The sequence below is a fragment of the Rattus norvegicus genome, chromosome 4 (assembly GCF_036323735.1).
Source record: "Rattus norvegicus strain BN/NHsdMcwi chromosome 4, GRCr8, whole genome shotgun sequence".
NCBI classification, from domain to species: domain Eukaryota; kingdom Metazoa; phylum Chordata; class Mammalia; order Rodentia; family Muridae; genus Rattus; species Rattus norvegicus.
Genome location: NC_086022.1, coordinates 70,590,333 through 70,609,564, shown reverse-complemented (window position 1 = coordinate 70,609,564; position 19,232 = coordinate 70,590,333). Strand labels below are relative to the sequence as shown.

General features: G+C 39.5%; 1 protein-coding gene across 1 annotated transcript in view; it reads right to left on the bottom strand.

Annotated features, from left to right (window-relative positions):
• Positions 1-18,859, bottom strand: part of Mgam2 (maltase-glucoamylase 2) — a 91,757-nt gene extending 72,898 nt beyond the window's left edge. The window contains exons 1-7 of the mRNA XM_039109052.1: positions 18,742-18,859; positions 13,022-13,098; positions 4,314-4,437; positions 4,096-4,205; positions 3,632-3,786; positions 2,687-2,858; positions 1,573-1,672 (exon numbers count right to left, since the gene is read on the bottom strand). Coding sequence (XP_038964980.1) covers positions 1,573-1,672; positions 2,687-2,858; positions 3,632-3,786; positions 4,096-4,205; positions 4,314-4,437; positions 13,022-13,098; positions 18,742-18,859 — 856 coding nt within the window. The remainder of the gene's footprint in view (positions 1-1,572; positions 1,673-2,686; positions 2,859-3,631; positions 3,787-4,095; positions 4,206-4,313; positions 4,438-13,021; positions 13,099-18,741) is intronic.
• Positions 18,860-19,232: the final 373 nt, after the last annotated feature.

The following is a 19,232-nucleotide window of genomic DNA, read 5'->3' as shown; positions in this document are numbered from 1 at the left end:
AGGGTTTCCAGAGGGGAAACCATAAAAGGGGATAACATTTAAAATGCAAATAAATAAAATATCCAATAAAAAAAGAATGATTAGAGTCATTTGGAAATGCACCTCTCTGAAACATGAGTAGCTGAGGTGTTCTAAACATTTTCAAAGGAAAATGAATCATATGCATTTGTTTTATCTAAACTCTGTTAATTTGAAGAAGATACCCATCCAAAGTGGAATTTTACCTTGTTTCATGTTGCTTATGAGGAAAAAAGAGAAAATTTTGTTATTTCTGGCTCCATTAAAATAAATTTCTATGATATATGAGTGGTTTAAAGCAACAGAAAAAATTGGGAAACTTATTAGATGAATTTGATTACAGTGTACATACACACACACCTACACACATGGGGGGGAAAGGAAGGAAAAAGAGGGAGAGGGGAGAGGGAGAGGGAAGAGGGAGAGAAGAGAGAGAGACAGAGACAAAGAAAGACAGCACAGGGAGAGAGACAGACAGACAATCAGACCGAGTTATATTTTAAAATAAATAATGCTTCTTGGCACACCATTAATTATAAGCTTCAGCAAGATGACTACAGAAAGGTGCTATGAGATAGTGTACCAACCCGGCCTGCTGCCTACAGGCAGACAGTATGATGCATGTAGGAGTCTACAGCCATTTTTGCACACCAAGAAATCTTATTATCCACAATATATTAGGAGAAACATTCCATCAGAGAAAGTCCCTGAAGTAGTTTTCTAAGTGTTTCTAAGCCTGAGCTGGTCTTCTGAACAGGTTAAACTGATACCAGGTTCCAGTTTCAGTGGAAGCCCTTCCACGCGACCCCTGCTGTTAAGTGAAGTCTCACAACAGGAGCCGGATGTAGATCACTCCTGAGAGACACAGCCAGAATACAGCAAATACAGAGGCGAATGCCAGCAGCAAACCATTGAACTGAGAATAAGTCCCCCGTTGAAGGAATCAGAGAAAGAACTGGAAGAGCTTGAAGGGGCTCGAGACCCCATATGTACAACAATGCCAAGCAACCAGAGCTTCCAGGGACTAAGCCACTACCTAAAGACTATACATGGACTGACCCTGGACTCTGACCTCATAGGTAGCAATGAATATCCTGGTAAGAGCACCAGTGGAAGGGGAAGCCCTGGGTCCTGCTAAGTCTGAACCCCTAGTGAACTAGACTATGGGGGGAGGGCGGCAATGGGGGGAGGGTGGGGAGGGGAACACCCATAAGGAAGGGGAGGGGGGAGGGGGATGTTTGCCCGGAAACCGGGAAAGGGAATAACACTTGAAATGTATATAAGAAATACTCAAGTTAATAATAAAAAAAAAAGTAATTCTGGCTGTTCTCTCTTGGAATCTGCTGTTTTCAGAAGAGAAAACAGAGGGTGAGTGCATCTGGGAGAGAGGTGATGTGAGGTGAGGTGGGTGGTAGGAGGAGTGGAGGAGGGGACTATGTTTGGGATGTACTATAGGAGAAAAGAATCTATTTTCAGGAAGAAAGGAATTATAAAAAATAAAACATCATACCTAAAGCTAGTCCTATCCACAGAAGATAAAAAGATGCTTCCTACCCATGGCATTGCTGTTCATCAGAAATACTCCAAAAGAAGCCCCACTGGTATCTTCCAGGCACAAGAAGAATGTGTGTGCTCCATAAAGATTAATCATGCCCTGCCAACAACAAAGGAAATACAGAAGTAACAGGATTATATGCTAAAATATTTATCCTGCAAATTGTGGGGGGATGCACCTTGAATTCCAGCACTCAAAAGACAATGCCAAGATGATCGCTATTTTTAGGACAGTCAATGCTACGTAATGAGTTCCCTGCTAGCTTGATTGACACGGGGCTCTGTCTCTCATTAGCAAACAAATGTGATTCACAGAACAACAAGAAAGTCATACATATACTGTTCAACATTTAATCGAGTGTTATACCAAAATGGCATTGTCATAATGAATGGAGAAACACAATATGGTAATACTATTCAGAAAGGAATACTGCAATAAGACAGCTCAAAATGTTACATGAAATGGAAGAAAAAGCCAATGCTACTGTCTTTGGAATGTTCTGATACTACTACAAGAGAAGTAAAAGAGGAACTTTATACCTATACACTCCAATGAGAATGACCCCAGACTGATAGTCTTCTCTAAATATTAATTCTCTGAATTGGTAAAGTCAGAAAGCATCATTTAATAAGACTTTTTCTTCTTGTGGCACTGATGTGGGATCCAGAACCTCATGTACACTAAGCAATGCAAACTTTCTACTACCGTCCTCAGTCCTTTTGTGTTTTCATTTTGAGACAGGGTCTTACTAATTAGCCCAGACTGGCCTTGAACTTACTCTGTAGACCAGGGAAGCATTTGCATTGCAATGCTTTTGTCCAGTCTCATGAGTAACTGTGATTATTGGCATGTGCTAAGAGGACTGGCTGTTTTTCAAATAGTATTTTATTTATCTCATGTAATCGTTAAATTATATCTTCCAAGAAAATTGTTTTTAATTTTTAAATGTCTAATTTGTAATCTAGTATACTCAATAACAAACATTCATCAAAACAGATGCAGGTAAATTAAACAAAATAAGACATAGCTGTGTTTTGTCAGCTACCTTTAGAAATGGAGGGTGAGCATCCCCGGCTTTGAACTATAAACATCAGTGGAGTAAGGAAACCTCACCTGCCTGGGAGTGGTGTCTCTGGTAAAGATGGGCCAGGTGTTCCAGCTCATGTTATGGAGGTATTGCTGATGCACGTGTTCCCCGAGTCCATACACGTTAGAGCTGGGCAGTCGGAAAGAGAGCTGCAGGTACTGCTGGTCGAATTGGAGCGGCCCAATGCCAGTATCCAGCCTGGACAATGAGGACAGAGTAACTGCCACAGAAACACTCTGACTCTTCAGAAAGTCATGCCTGCCTCCCAACATGCATTCAGAGTTGAGGGATCTCAGATTTTTAGTAACAATTTTTATGCTATTTCCAGAGTTGTTCCCATTGTATGTATCACCAATTCTTTGAATTTAGAGGAACATCATAGGATAGAATTCTATTATCAAAGTTCCATGACTGGGGGAAGAACAAAAGTGCCACTTTACATCTCTAGTGGATGCTAAGAATTATTAGCACAGCTCCCTCTGGAAAAATGGCAAGGTATACTGCCTTATAGCACACAGGTGATTAGAGACTTGCTAGTACCAGGATGGTTTTACTGACATTTGTATTCTTGTTTTATACCATGCAATTTGTGATGTAGGCTCAAATTGGTGTTAGGTACTTAATGGTAACACTCTGAGGTAATGATACTTTGAAATGGTAAACAGTAAAGTTTGTGTTTGAGTATGAATGATAACTCAATACAACAAAATTCCCTAACCCATAATATATGAGAACCATAAGTATGTGTGCATATTTACTAAAAATGTATGAAGGAAACTTACTAAGTGGGTTCACTATAGTTTCATGCAGGGCTTTAGAGTCATAGCAGATTGCATTTGTTCATTAGGCATGGTAAGTAATTTTACATGTTTTTCTGAAGTTCAACCCCATTTCCAAGTCACCCAGAGCACATCAGGATGTGTTAGATAGCTCTCTGTATTCAAAGATGGGCAGAGTATAGAGGAGCTTACAAGACTCTTTGGTTGCTCTTCCGTAGTACTCGGATGCTGAATGGCTTCTTGATGACCTCTATGTCATAGCTCAAACTGGAATTCTCAGCAGTCCCATTTACGAGGTTGATGTTTTCATAAGGGACTTCATATCGTATCTCATTGAAATCAGTGATCTGTAAGAAGAAAAGTAGAGAATACAGGACCATTCCTTGTAGATCTATGGATGGAAAATGTTGCTTTTGTATCAGTGGGCAATAAGAGTGCTTCCAAATCTTGGCCCTGTAGATTTTGATTCATGAGGTGAAATTACAAAATCACATGTGTCAAATGTCAAGTAAAGTAACCCTGACCACCTCCTCCAGAGATGTTTGCAGAAAGAAATGGAGGAGCTTTTTGCCTATGTGCTGTGCTTTGCAAAGAGAAGAAGAAGGTAGGGCACCACTACTTCCAGAATTGTATCCAGTGGTAACCCCCTCACTGACCTTAAAATGAAAACGACTGGATGTTTGGTATTCAGCTGTCAATAAGGCATCAGCAATATCATTTCCAAAAAGAGATGGGGATGACAATTTCTTCAACTTGGCAGTTAACCCTAAAGTAAAGGAACGAGAACAAGAGAGAGTGTTAGCCTGCATTTCACAGCTACTATAGCTGGACCACAAACAGTGGCTCCCTGAGACAACATTAGAGCAGAGCTCACCTGTGCTCGTATTTGTAGGGACACTGGTGACTTCATAACCCCAGTTCCTAGGGAAGAAGCATGCAGGGACTTTGGGATCTGCCACTGGCTTCCAGCAGCATTTACGCTGCCATCGACAGGCGTCCTGTAACAATAGAGGAGAGCTGCAATTACATAAAGTGTTACTTGCCTACTAATTTACAAGGCATGTTATTCCAAGGAAGACTAGAGATGGCTCATAATTAAGCTCACTCATGTCTTTGCCCTCAACTTATTCCTACAGTTATTTAGCACAACACACATTCTGTACTTACCAGATAAGAAAGTGGTAGCACAGATAAATAAGACTTAGTTTATGTTTCTGTAAACTGTTTAGTTGTAAACCAAGATAATCAAAGTAGTAATGATGGCATGATAGGTTGAAGGTCCCAGTACAGTGTTCCCAGAGCACACATATCAACCATTTCTCCCTGGCTAGTAATTTAGGTAAGAGCATTTGATAAAATTCAACACTCCTTCTTGTTAAAAGTCTTGGAAAAATCATGAATTCAAGGCCAATACTTAAACACAGTAAAAGCAATATTTAGGAAACCAGTAGCCAACATCAAACTAAATGGAGAGAAACTTGAAGCAATTCCACTAAATTCAGGGACTAGACAAGGCTGCCCACTATTTCAGTATCTAGTCAATATGGTACTCAAAATCCTAGCCAGAGAAATTAGACAACAAAAGGAGGTCAAAGGGATACAAATTGGAAAGGAAGAAGTCAAAATAACACTATTTGCAGATGACATGATAGTATACTTAAGTGACCCCAAAAACTCCACCAGAGAACTAAATCTGATAATCAACTTCAACAAAGTAGTTGGTTATAAAATTAACTCAAACAAACCAGTAGCCTTCTTCTACTCAAAGGATAAACATGCTAATAAAGAAATTAGGGAAAGGACACCCTTTACAATAGCCACAAATAATATAAAATACCTTGGTGTGACTTTAACCAAGCAAGTGAAAGATCTGTATGACAAGAACTTCAAGTCTCTGAAGAAAGAAACTGAAGAAGATCTCAGATGGAAAGACCTCCCATGTTCATGTATTGACAGGATTAATATAATAAAAATGGCCATTTTGCCAACAGCAATCTATAGAGTCAATGCAATCCCCATCAAAATTCCAACTCAATTCTTCACAGACTTAGAAAGAGCAGTTTGCAAATTCATTTGGAATAAGAGAAAACACAAGATAGTGTAGGATGATGTTATTATGCAGCAAGGCGGGTTCAGGATAAGGTGAAGCCTCTCATTGGATGAGAAGAAAGAGTAGGCGGAGAAAAAAGTCTAGGAAGGAGAGAGGAGGAGGAGGGTGAGAAAAGGAAGATAAAAACAGAGGAGGAGGAGGATTCTGATCCAGGTGGTCTAGGACAATATTTTCTTGTCTAGGTGCATGGTTTCTGTATTAATTGGCAGTGTATTTATTCTGCAAATGTATTGTAGATTGAGAATTTAACATATAAATATAATTGTTAAGCTACAATTTCTAGAGCTTTGATTTTAGTGGGCTACAGGGTATGTGAACAAAGTTCCCGGCAGGCAGAGAGACAACTTATCTCAATTCTGGAAGCCATGCTAGGCTATAGAATGCCTTGAGATAGAGTGGTATGGTGCCACACTAGAGTGGTCCACAGAATGTGATGTGTGTGTCAGGCATGGTAACAATTCATCAAAAGGACAGTGAAAGCAGCTGGCAGAGAAACAGCTGGATCACAAGGCTCCTGCAGATTCACGAAGAGTAAGAATGTGCAGGAACCAGATCCGCCTATTTTTTATTTTTTACAGCAATAGGATAGCAAAAACTATTCTCATCAATAAACGAACTTCAGGGGGAATCACCTTCCCTGACCTCAAGCACTATTACAAAGCAATCGTGATAAAACTGCATGGTATTGGTACAGAGACAGGCAGGTAGAACAATGGAATAGAGCTGAAGACCTAGAAATGAACTCACACACCTATGGTCACTTAATCTTTGACAAAGGAGCTAAAACCATCCAGTGGAAAAAAGACAGCATTTTCAACAAATGGTGCTGGTTCAACTGGCAGTCAGCATATAGAAGAATGCAAATTGATCCATTCTTATTGCCTTGCACAAAGCTAAAATCCAAGTGGATCAAGGACCTCCACATAAAATCAGATACACTGAAACTAATACAAGGGAAAATGGGGAAGAGCCTGGAACACATGGGGACAAGGGAAGACTTCCTGAACAGAACACCAATGGCTTATGCTCTAAGATCAACAATAGACAAATGAAACCTCATAAAATTGAAAAGTTTCTGTATCAAAGGACACTGTCAATAGGACAAAATGGCAACCAACAGATTGGGAAAAGATCTTTACCAATCCTACATTTGATAGAGGGCTAATATCCAATACATACAAAGAAATCAAGAAGTTAGACTCCAGAGAGACAAATAACCCTATTAAAAATGGGGTACAGCACTAAACAAAGAAATTTCAACTGAGGTATATCAAATGACTGAGAAGCACCGAAAGAAATGTTCAATATCCTTAGTCATCAGGAAATGCAAATCAAAACAACCCTGAAATTCTACCTCACACCAATCAGAATGACTAAGATCCAAAACTCAGGTGACAACAGATGCTGTCAAGGATATGGAGATTGCTGGTGGGATTGCAAACTGGTACAACCACTCTAGAAATCAGTCTAGAAGTTCCTCAGAAAATTCGACATAGTACTATCTGAGGGCCCAGCTATACCACACCTGGCCATATACCCAAATGATGTTCCAATATAAAACAAAAGATACATGCTCCACTATGTTTGTAGCAGTCTTATTTATAATAGCCAGAAGCTGGAAGAGCCTAGATGTCCCTCAACAGAGGAATGGACACAGAAAATGTGGTACATTTACACAATGGAGTGCTACATAGTGTAAAAACAATAACTATGTAAAATTCCTAGGCAAATAGATGGAACTAGAAAATATGATCCTGAGTGAGGTAATCTAGTCACAAAAAAGCACACATAGTATGTATTCACTGATAAGTGGTTATTAGGCAAAAAGCTTGGAATATCCATGATACAACTCACAGATCATATGAAGTTCAAGAAGAAAGGTGACCAAAATGTGGATGCTTCAAATACTCACAGAAAGTAGAGGGTGGGAAGGACTTGGGAGGAAGAAAGGAGGGGGAAGGGAAAAAGAGAAGCAGGGTCATGGGAGGTGATGACTGGGATTATACACAAAGGGTCAGGAAATTGAACAGAGGTGTTTAGCAATAGGGGATGGGGAATGGGGTTAGACACCAGAAAGTCCCAAATGCCAGGAAAGCAAGAGACTCTCAGGACCCAATGCAGATGAGATTAGCTGTAATTTCCAACAAAGAAGAGGGAGAACCTGTAGAGACCATATCCAGAGGTTAGGCAAGGCCCCCGGTTGGGGAATGGGGCCACCCACTCATCTCAAAAGTTTTAACCCAGAAATGCTCTTGTCTAAAGGAAATACAGGAACAAAGTTTGAAGCAGATATTGAAGCCATCCAGAGACTGCCCTACCTAGGGATCCATCCTATATACAAACACCAAACCCAGACATGATGGTGGATGCCAAGAAGTACTTGCTAACAAGAGACTGATAGAGCTGTCTCCTGAGATGTTCTGCCCCAGACTGACAAATACAGATGTGGGTGCTTATAGCCAACAATTAGACTGAACACAGGGACCCCAATGGAGGAGTTATGTTAAGGACTGAAAGAGCTGATGGGGTTTGCAACCCCATAGGAAGAACAACAATATCAACCAACCAGACCTCCCCACCGCAGAGTTCCCAGGGACTAAACCACCAACCAAAGAGTATACACAGGGGCAACCCATTTATATGGGTCCAGCTGCATATGTAGCAGAGGATGGCCTTATCTGGCATCAATGGGTGGAGAGGCCTTTGGTTTTTTAAAGGCTCATTTCCCATTTGTAGGGGAATGCCAGGACAGTAAGGTTGGAGTGGGTAGGTAGGTGGGGGAGCACCTTCATAGAAGCAGGGGGAAGGGGAAAACGAGATAACATTTGAAATGTAAATATATAAAATATCCAAAAAAAGAAAGCATTTTAGATAGGTGAAAGGTAAGTATGTTCTTAAGGCACCAGGGAGAGTTAGACAGGTAAGCACCAGAGTGATATTCTGGACAGAAAGCAATGGTGTATGGCATATAGGCAAAACCATTGTTGTGCCATTGAGGAAGAGCAATGAGCAAAGTAGGATTAAGAAAAGGACACATGTTAAGCTGTTACCTTTATTCTAGGGAGGAAATTTAGAAGGAAAAGCAAAATATGAATGGGAATTCCCCATTTTGTTCTATATATACCCTGAATGTCTGATTCTTCTTAAAATAATGCATCTGGTATAGGATCTACTGTAAAGATTAAGATGATGGCATACCCTTGCTTATTTACATGTATTATTGACAAGAGTTAGAGATAGCAATAATTGCTCTAAAAAGACAGAATGACTTTTATGACTTAAATATTTATGAAGAAAATCCTAGCATTAAAACTCTACAGTCTTTTAAAATTTGTGTTTATAACCACATTCCAAACAGTCCCTGCCTTGTTCTTTTCACTGAACAAAAAATGTGCTATTAGAAGAGAACTTTGGGGGGTCCCACTGCTTCTGTGGCAGACCTTGAGAACCTTGGCTACCTCTGAAACTGAGGAATATGAAGCCCCAAAGGTCAGTTTCACTGCTGTAAACTGGGTCAGAGTCTACAGACCTCTATAAAGAACAATCAATACCGAGATAAACATCATCTCTGTGTGTACAATCTGCTCTAACACTTTGTTTCAGTCCCCAAAACCAAAGGTCAAACCCTGGGACGATTACCAGCTTCAAACACTGCATCTCGTTCATTCATTCTGCATCTTTCTTCCCCATATTGCTCCTATTTTCCCATCTTAGTTCTCACTTTCCCGGTACAGGTGTTCTAAACTCATGTCTGAACTATTGGAGTTGACCCCTATCAAAGCTCCCTGTTTTGTTCCCCTATAATACCATACAACCCTATAGTGTCCTTAAGTTATCTCCCATATAAATTTTGTGCTATTTGTCAATTGGATAAAAAGAATTTAAGAATAGACAGATGATCATTAAATCATCTAGGTCATCTTTGTGTGTCACAAGCATTATGGCAACAAAGTCTCTGAGAGATGCCTAAATTCTATTAACAATGTGTACAACTTGTTCCACAGTTAGGAAATCTTGCTTTTACATCTATTATTTTACCACAATATTTCTTAAGCTTAGATGAAAATTTGACTTTAGATAGTTTAATATTCTAAAATCTACTGTGGTTGATTATTGGCTTTTAGAAAAATGATTTCAAATTTTACTGAGATTTCAAAGAGGAAAAACCCTTATTTTCTTTGTATGTGCATGAAATGAGAAAGAAATGAAATATACATATTTGTGATAACTTTAGATTATCACTATTTAGTTGGAACATTATTATATTACAAAACTCCAAAAATATCTTCACTAATGGACAATTAATAAATACATTTAAGGAAATTTCTGGTTGCAAAATCAATATTCAAAGATAAAAATCAAATCTATATTAATAATACAATAGAAACTTTCTATTTAAAACTAATATTTAAATGTATTAAAACATTGAATGATTTTCTTAAAACTAACATCAATGTATATAATGCGTACACCAAAGATAAGGTTTTGAGGACTTACAGGACCTGTTCCAGAGGTGTAACTACTGCAGTATGAAAGAACAAATCAGCCATTGGAAAATCAGACACCAGAAATAAATTCATAGTTATAAAATATTTTTCTGTTAAGGCACCACAACAATTCAGAAATAAAAGGGCATTTCTCACATCTTATACTGGCTTCAGAGGGCAGGAGCTGTTGTAGTATCAGAGTGGGGCCCAATCTGACACTACAGAAGGGAGAATTAAAACAACGTATGGTGGTTTCAAAAGAAGCTGTCGACTCAGAACATAGACCAGATATGATGAGGGTAACTTCCACAGACATGCCAGGCATTCTATAACCCACAAAGGATGCAGAGAAAGCTGTTGGCCTGAATTTGGGGCCAGATGGAAACCAGTTTAAGGCCTACAGGGTCACAAGGAGTTCCACATCTCTTAGAGCAGCTACAGAGCCAGGCAGGAGGCCTGAGCTGACCAGGACAATCCCTTTAACTCTCAGAGGAAAACTCTGACCCTAAATACCAATTCCAAAGAAGAAAATAATGCTTCAGTCCTAGTACTGTTCAGTCCTGAACACTGTAAATTGCTCCACTGATAAAAGAATGGAGACTCACATTTAAGAACAAAAGAAGTGTTCAAAAAAACCCATGCAACATGGTATGTACTCACTTATAAATGAATATTAGCCACAAAATATAGGACACCCAAGCTGCACTCCAGAGACCCAAAGAAACTAAACAAAAAGGAAGGCGTAAGTGAGGAGGCTTGAATCTCACTGAGAAGGAGGAATAAAATAGTGATGAGGTAGATGGAGGGAGGGAAGTGGGATGGCACAGGGATGAAGGCGGGGTTCAGGAATCAGGTGTGAGGAAGAACAGAAGAGATGGCTAGATGGCCATGAGATTGAATGGAAATCTGAAACTGATAGGGTGAGGAGGCATGAGGCATCTGCAGAATGAGACAAAGACCTGGGATAAGGGAGTCACACAAGAATCAATGGAGTTGAGCTTAGCAGTGACTCACGGGGATATGGAACCTGAAGAGATCACCTCCTATGGCCAGGCAGAAGGAACACCAGTGGAATGATCAAGATACCAACACACCCACAAAACTTTCAATCCAAAATATATTCTATCTAACAAGAAATTCAGGCATGGGGCATGGAGCAGAGACTGTGGGAATGGTCAAGCAATAAACCAATAACCAGCCCAACTTGAGACCCATCCCATGGGCAAGCACCAATCCCTTACACTCTTAATAGCATTCTGTTATGCTTGCAGACAGGAGCCTAGCATGGATGTTCTCTGAGAGGCTACACCCAGTAGCTGATTCAGACTCATGTAATCACCCACAGCCGAACAGTGAATGGAGCTTGGGGACTCTTATGGAAGAATAGGGTAAAGGATTGGGAGACCCTGAGTGGGATAGAAACTCCACAAGGAGACCAACAGAGTCAACTAGTTTGGACCCTTGGGGCTCCCAGAGAGTGAAAAATTAACCAAATAACATACATGAGCCAGCCTAGGTCTCCCCACACATATATAGCAGATGGGGCAGCCTGGTCTTTATGTCAGTCTGGAACAACTGGAGCAGGGGCTATCCCAAAAGCTAGTGCCTGTACATGGGATGTGTTTGTCTATCTGGGCTTGTTTTGTCTGGCCTCCGTGGGAGAAGCAGCAGCTAGCCTCACAAAGACCTGAAGTTCCAGGGTCAGGGGACACCCAGGGAACCCCCACCCACTCTGAGGAGAACGGCAGAGGGAGAGAGGAAAGATTGTGAAAGGGGTAACCAGGAGGGGGACAGTGAGCAGGATTTAAAATGAATAAGTAAAAAATAAAATAGCAAATAACAAACTTCAGAATAAATAACTGCCTTTATTTCCCCTCAAAAATATTCATGCAAAGACAGGGTCTCCAAACGTCATCACTTTATATGAATACTGCCAGAAGAACTGCAAAGTGCAACAGAACCAATGGATGAATGATAAATATTAAAACAGAGCAGAATCATCATCTATTTGTGCAGAACATAACTATAAACAATATCTCGAAGGAAAAATTTGTTGGAAGCTTTTTGAAAAATGATAGGAAGTTTGAGCTGACCAACAATTATATAAGTAATTATAATTTAAGTGAAAGTAAGGCATATAAAATAATGATTAGTAAGAGAAATCATTATAATCAAAATAAGCAACAGTGAGGAAATATTGTATTTGCAATACAAAGAATTGTATTTGCAATAAAAAATAAGATATAAAATGCCCAGAAAGAACTTTACATACAATAGAACTTTAAATAAAACACATATTAAGAACAACACAAAAATGTATTACTTAGAAGAGAATCTTTCTATGTTTTACAGTAAGAAAATATACTAAGGTATCAACTCTTGAAACCTAAAATTTAATACAGTCCCAATTCCTACTAAAATGTAACAATACTGGATATAGAATGCCGAATATAGGGCACAAAAATGAGATCAAAATACATGCCACTATTATGACACAAGTCACTTGAGTCACAATATGACAAGGTTCAAATATTTGATATTTTCATAAACATCACGCCAGGAGTTGGGAGGATCTATTCTTTCCCATGTGTCTGTTTGGACCACATTTGCTAGTTATTCAACTTCAGAAGACTCTTCTTACAAGAACTAATATAAATTCAAGTGACTTAGTCATCTACCCTTCTTGATGGCTCACTCCTAGAGTAGTAGGCTAGTCCACAGGCATTTAATTCTCTAAGGTTAACACACACCTAGAAATGGCTCCAGTATTGCTAACTTCCTTCTACTCTGCCCTTTGGAACTTGACTGCTACTATACCTCATTTTCTAGACAGTTTTCTGTGCTTCCTTAGTACAGTTGATTATTGTATTTATGATCAAGCCAAGAAATTTACAGAACCATAAGGCATTCCACCACTTCTCCCTTCCCAAATAACATACTCATTTATTTGATATAAAACCCAGAAGGCAGGACCCCATAGCTGACCTCTGTCACCACCTGGCCAGGTGCACAGTCTATCCTTTCTGACTCAGAGATGTCTGGACATTCAGGAGTAAACGCACCTGTAAAGAGAGAAAAGGCCAGAGCTGGTACTTGTGTCATCATAGCTACAGACTCTAGGTCTGTTCTTCAAACAAGTCACGGCTGCTGGTGCCAATATTTGTGTATGATGTTTTCTACTTCTTCAAATGTTTAATCACATTTTTAAAAATGTATTCTTAAGACCCATTTATTCCTAGCGTACTACATCATTCAGACTTAATAGGAGAGGGAGTCTCTAGCTAGTCTTATTACAACTTGATATGCCATGCTTGATTGATATCTCTGGGTAACCTGCCCTTTCCTGAAGGATAGATAGATAGATAGATAGATAGATAGATAGATAGATAGATAGGAGATAGATAGATAGATAGATAGATAGATAGATAGATAGATAGACTCATAGCAAAAAATGTGCTTGGCATGGAATTCTTTATTTTTCTTTTTCTTTTCTTTTTTTATTAAGTTGAGTATTTCTTATTTACATTTCGAATGTTATTCCCTTTCCCGGTTTCTGGGCCAACATCCCCCTAACCCCTCCCCTCATTACCGCTCTCCCCCCAACAGTCTAGTTCACTGAGGGTTCAGTCTTAGCAGGACCCAGGGCTTCCCCTTCCACTGGTGCTCTTACTAGGATATTCATTGCTACCCATGAGGTTAGAGTCCAGGGTCAGTCCATGTATAGTCTTTAGGTAGTGGCTTAGTCCCTGGAAGCTCTGGTTGCTTGGCATTGTTGTACATATGGGGTCTCGAGCCCCTTCAAGCTCTTCCAGTTCTTTCTCTGATTCCTTCAACGGGGGTCCTATTCCCAGTTCAGTGGTTTGCTGCTGGCATTCGCCTCTGTATTTGCTGTATTCTGGCTGTGTCTCTCAGGAGCGATCTACATCCGGTTCCTGTCGGCCTGCACTTCTTTGCTTCATCCATCTTGTCTAATTGGGTGGCTGTATATGTATGGGCCACATGTGGGGCAGGCTCTGAATGGGTGTTCCTTCTGTGTCTGTTTTAATCGTTGCCTCCCTATTCTTGGCATGGAATTCTTAATGATCTTCCTTGTACACTGTTTCATTCCCTTCTCTGGCTAAATCCTGTTCCGTTATGCAAGCACAGTGAAGTGGATGGATATTTAAGTTGATTCTATCACATGACTGCTACATGTAATTCTCTCCTGCAGCAGTTTCTGTGTGAATGTTTGTTTTCAGTTCTCTTGAGTACAGGTCTGAAAACATAATTGCTGAGTCATCCTTGAATATTGTCTCCAAACTGCAAACATGGCTGCAGCATTTTCCTTTCCTCTTGTAACTATATGAAGACCCCCATTCCTCTGTGAACTAAAGACCCCGAGCTACATGGTTTTATGTAGCCAATTATTTATCATAAGTTTGTTTTCTCCAAATAATTACCGAAGATGAATATGCTTTCTACTCTAATGGTCATTTTTAGCTCTCTTACCAAGAAAGGTTTAATTGCATACTTTGTTCATTGATAATTGGGTTTTCTTGTTTCTGTGTTATATTTTTTACATTAGTATTATTCTTTGAGAATTTCATATAATGGATTTGGGCCTTTTACCTCCCAAACTCCTCCCATAACTACCATTTCCACTCTCTCTTCCCTGCCAACCCAACTTTGAGGGTTTTTTTTTCCTTTTTTGCCCCTTTGCATTAAGTTCATTTTTGTTGCCCAACTACTCTTGTACCAGGGGCTGCCCTAGAGTGGAGCCAACCTATTAAAGGTACCTCCCTTCCCCATCATCTATCAGATGCCAACATCTCTGCATCTAGTGGCGAGATTTTTTACCAATGCCCCCACTTTATGCTGGAATTTCTGTCTAGCATAAGTGTACATGAGTCTTATGCATTCTGTCACAAGCACTGTGCGTTCACATGTGGGTCCACCATGATATATCCTGAACAGACTGTGTCTTTGATGTTCTTCCACCCCTGAATCTTATCATCTTTCTACCTCTTCCTCAAAGCTCTCTAAGATTTGATAAGTGAGATGTCTATCCAATTTAGCGCTGAGTACTCCTCGTGTTCTCTGTCCACTGACCAGTTGAGGTTTTCTGTGTTAAGTGCCATCAGGAGGAAGAGGCTTCCTAGATGAAAGTTGAATAATGCACTGATCTATATGTATAACAATTAGTTGTTAGCAGTCATGTTAATAAATATGTCCACTTAGAAGAATAACAGTATTTGGTGAGTTACTGCATTTTCTAATGTATTTTAGATGTTAACATACCGTATGTGTCATTTGGAAATGTTAGGGCATTTCCTTGACCTCCGTTTTTCTCTATTTGATAATATCATTTAAAGGCCAACAAATTTCAATTTTATTTAACTTCAATCTGGCTATTTTCCCCCTTGGGTTTCTGTACTTGAGTTTTGGTTAATAAACTGTTGCCTAACCCATGGTTGTGAATGTTACTATCCGTCTTTTATTAAAGGCTCACACTTTGAATACTTTCATTTAGGTCTGAATTTATTTTTAACTAATATACATATATATTGCTTGGTAGAAATCCATTTTTCTATTACATGTGTATATCCAGTTGAACTAGCCATTTGATTTTTGATTTATTTTTTATGCTTGGGTTATTTATCTGTCTGTTTCAGATTCTCACTTTGTAGTCCAGGTTGATCCAGAACTCATTATGACCTGAAACTCATCTGGCCTTGAATTCATGGGAACCTCTCGCCTCATCCTCCCAGGCATGGAATTATAAGAATGAGTCACCATATTGTGCTTTAGCTTTAATTTTATCCCACTCATTTCAACAAAGTGTGAGAGAAAATGGAAAAATGTTTCTGATATTACTTTAAATGTACAATTTCACTCAAATTTAGCATTCTCACTTTAGCCTTTATCAACTTAATTGAAACTTCTCCTACATATCAGTGACAGAAGCATGGCAGAGTCAGGAGTTTCATGAGTTCTCCAAGCCAGAATCTCACACAGTTCCAGGTAGCAGTTACTGTGCATATAACAGGGACTCCTCAATGACTTTGTTCATTTTTTTTAAAGACCCCATATATCTCTCTGTCTTCTCTCTGCTCTGTCTCTGTCTCTCTGTCTCTCTCTCCCTCCCTCCCCCCTCATGTGTGTGTGTGTGTGTGTGTGTGAGAGAGAGAGAGTCAGAGAGAGAGAGAGAGAGTCAGAGAGAGAGAGAGTCAGAGAGAGAGAGAGTCAGAGAGAGAGAGTCAGAGAGAGAGAGAGAGTCAGAGAGAGAGAGTCAGAGAGAGAGAGAGTCAGAGAGAGAGAGTCAGAGAGAGAGAGAGAGTCAGAGAGAGAGAGTCAGAGAGAGAGAGTCAGAGAGAGAGAGAGAGTCAGAGAGAGAGAGAGAGAGTCAGAGAGAGAGAGAGAGAGAGAGAGAGAGAGAGAGAGCAGGTAAAACAGTTAAAACTGGATTGATGATTTATTTAAATATGGAATCTGAAACTAAGAAAGTCTTGGAAGAAAATATGGCAATGACATCATATTTGACTTTTCAGAGAGCACAGACTACAAAAACAAAATTAAACAAATGGGACTATACAAAAATTAAAAATCTTCTAAGTAGTGGAAACATCAACTAAGAGAAACAGTAACATATTGAAAGCAAGAGTCTTCGTGTATATGTGAGTCATATACCTGATAAGAGATTAGTTTCCAAAGTGTATAAGGAAACCCCCAAAATGACTAACATGCTTTAAAATTAGGCTAAAGATACTGACAGGTTTTTCTCCAAAGAAAACCCACTAATAGCCTACAGGTGCGAAGAGATGCTGAACATCACTGATCACCAGGGACTTGAAAATCAAAACCATTGTATCATCAAATCATCTCACATCCATTCAGATGGCAATGGCTAAAGAAAAGATAACTGTTGGTGAAAATTGAAAATTTTGGATCCCTGTGTTCTACTGAAAAAGAATTAAAAACAAAACTACCACATGACTCTTTAATGCCATTTCTGAGTAGTTAGAAATCTAGATCTTGAAGAAATATTGCACTTGCATGATGGCTCTGACACTATGGACATTGACCAAGATGATTAAGCATCTTAAATGTCCACTGAAGGCTGAGTGGACAAAGAATATGTGTATTATAAACAACAAAATGTGTGCAGTAAGACACAGAAAGAATGAAGTCCTGTAACAAGCAACAATCTGTTTTTCAAACTATGGGTACACAGCTTTGAAAAATACCAGAAAAGCCAATTTCATAAAAGCAGATAAAGCAATAACAAGGATGGATCAGATAGCTCAGAGTGTATTTTAACATGAAGCACATGAAACTTCATTTTATGCTAAATAAAAAAGAGACACATACAACTAGGTGGGAATCTCTTTTGTTGTTTAAAAATGTCATAGGGAAGAATGTCATAGGAATGGGCTCAAAATGTACTCCACAAGGACCTTCTAACTCCCTTTGAAAATTACATTTTTCCTAGAAGAGGATGTCATGGTCACTATTGAGAGAGAAGAAATAAGACAATGTACATGCAGGATCCTGCTATCAGCGCAGCTCATCTTCATCATATGTCAACTCTGTAGTACTGAAGAACATTAGTGAGCAGATCCCCAAATTCAAATTTAATTAACATAGATTTTTATTTATGTTATTATCATTGCTTTTTTTTGGACATGGATATTATAACCCAGACTAGGCTGCAACTTACTACTGTGTAACCAGGGTAGCAAAATGTTATGCCACTTCACCTACCTCAGCTTCCCAAGAAAAATTTTTATATCATATATGATATAATTTATGTTATTTTACTATTTTAAAAAATGACATTTCTATTGATAAGAAGTTACTCTGGTGCCCCTCTATGTAGATGCAGATGCATGCAAGAATATGTGGGCAGGGAAGAGAGAGAAAGAGAAAGTGAGAAGGACAGTTTCAAAGGCATATGTGAAAAAAAATCACAGTTGTTCCAGTCTGGAGATAGAGTAGAGGCTAATATTACTTCATCCACAAAGGCTGGCTTCATTAGCACTCCAGTTCCTGAGTTAATGTCCATCTTTGTAGAGAGCTGCAACGTGCCGCACCTCAAAGATGGTGCTGGTTTCCATCTTCCACCCTCCCAATGGTGAGCACTCCTTGCAGTAAACAAGTCCTTATTTGGCTATGTCTGCCTGGCCTGCTAGCTTCTGCATAGTGACAGCCTATCTACATGACCCACGTGGCTTGCTAGGACTGGCCAGTCCTAGCTATTTAAGTGTGGTGCAGGGCGTTCCCCGGGGAGAGAGACTCAGAAGAGATAGAGGTCAGAAGATTGTATCAAGGTTCCTGAGTAAAACTGCTTGAAGAAGATCTCCTGTGATCTTGTCTTCCTTGCTGGTCGAGGTTGGGCGCAGCACATCTTCATAATGATAGAGTTGTCATTGTTGCTGTAACTGCTCTTTCTCATCAAGAGCTCCATTACTTACGACTCTATAAAGCTAAGCAGGATCTAGTAAGACTAATTATTCATTTTATTAAAACTGCATCAGATGAGGCTGGGAGTGATCCAAATAGCATTTACATCCAAACTTTAGTTGCAGAAAAAAAAGTTATCTTGGGAAATGACTAATTAATCATGGAGACAGATTTTGAACAGCTTGATGTAGTGGATGAATGAATAAAATGCTATCTCTGGAATCCAGAGGGAAATTCCTTTGCCTATCCTCCAAGCAAACACCCACCATCACCCTTACCTGGTGGGCTCTCCAGCAAGAGAAGCAGCAAAAGTATATCTACTGCCAGTACAATCACATTAAAAATGATCAGGAGGACTTCCAAAACACTGAGCTTCCTCGCCATCTAGATGGAAACAGAAAACCAGATGAAAGTGAACCACAGAGCCCCACAAGTCAGGGAGATGGGCACTGTAATTGAATAGTCAGCATGCAAGCCTGGAGACATGACTTAGTCAATAAAGTGTTTGGTTCAAAACACAAGGCTCTAAGTTTTGAATCCCAGTTCACCATGCTAGGGATGCAGACACAAAGAGGTCCTGAGAACTGAGATCTGGCCAGTCTACCCAATTCTTGAGCTCTGGGTTTGATAAAAGACCATCTATTTAAAAAATAAATTGACAGCTAGTGTTGGTTTCCTGCCTCTACATACACATGTTCACACATGTATGTATATCTGCACTCATATATTCACATACACTACACAGTTGCCCACACAT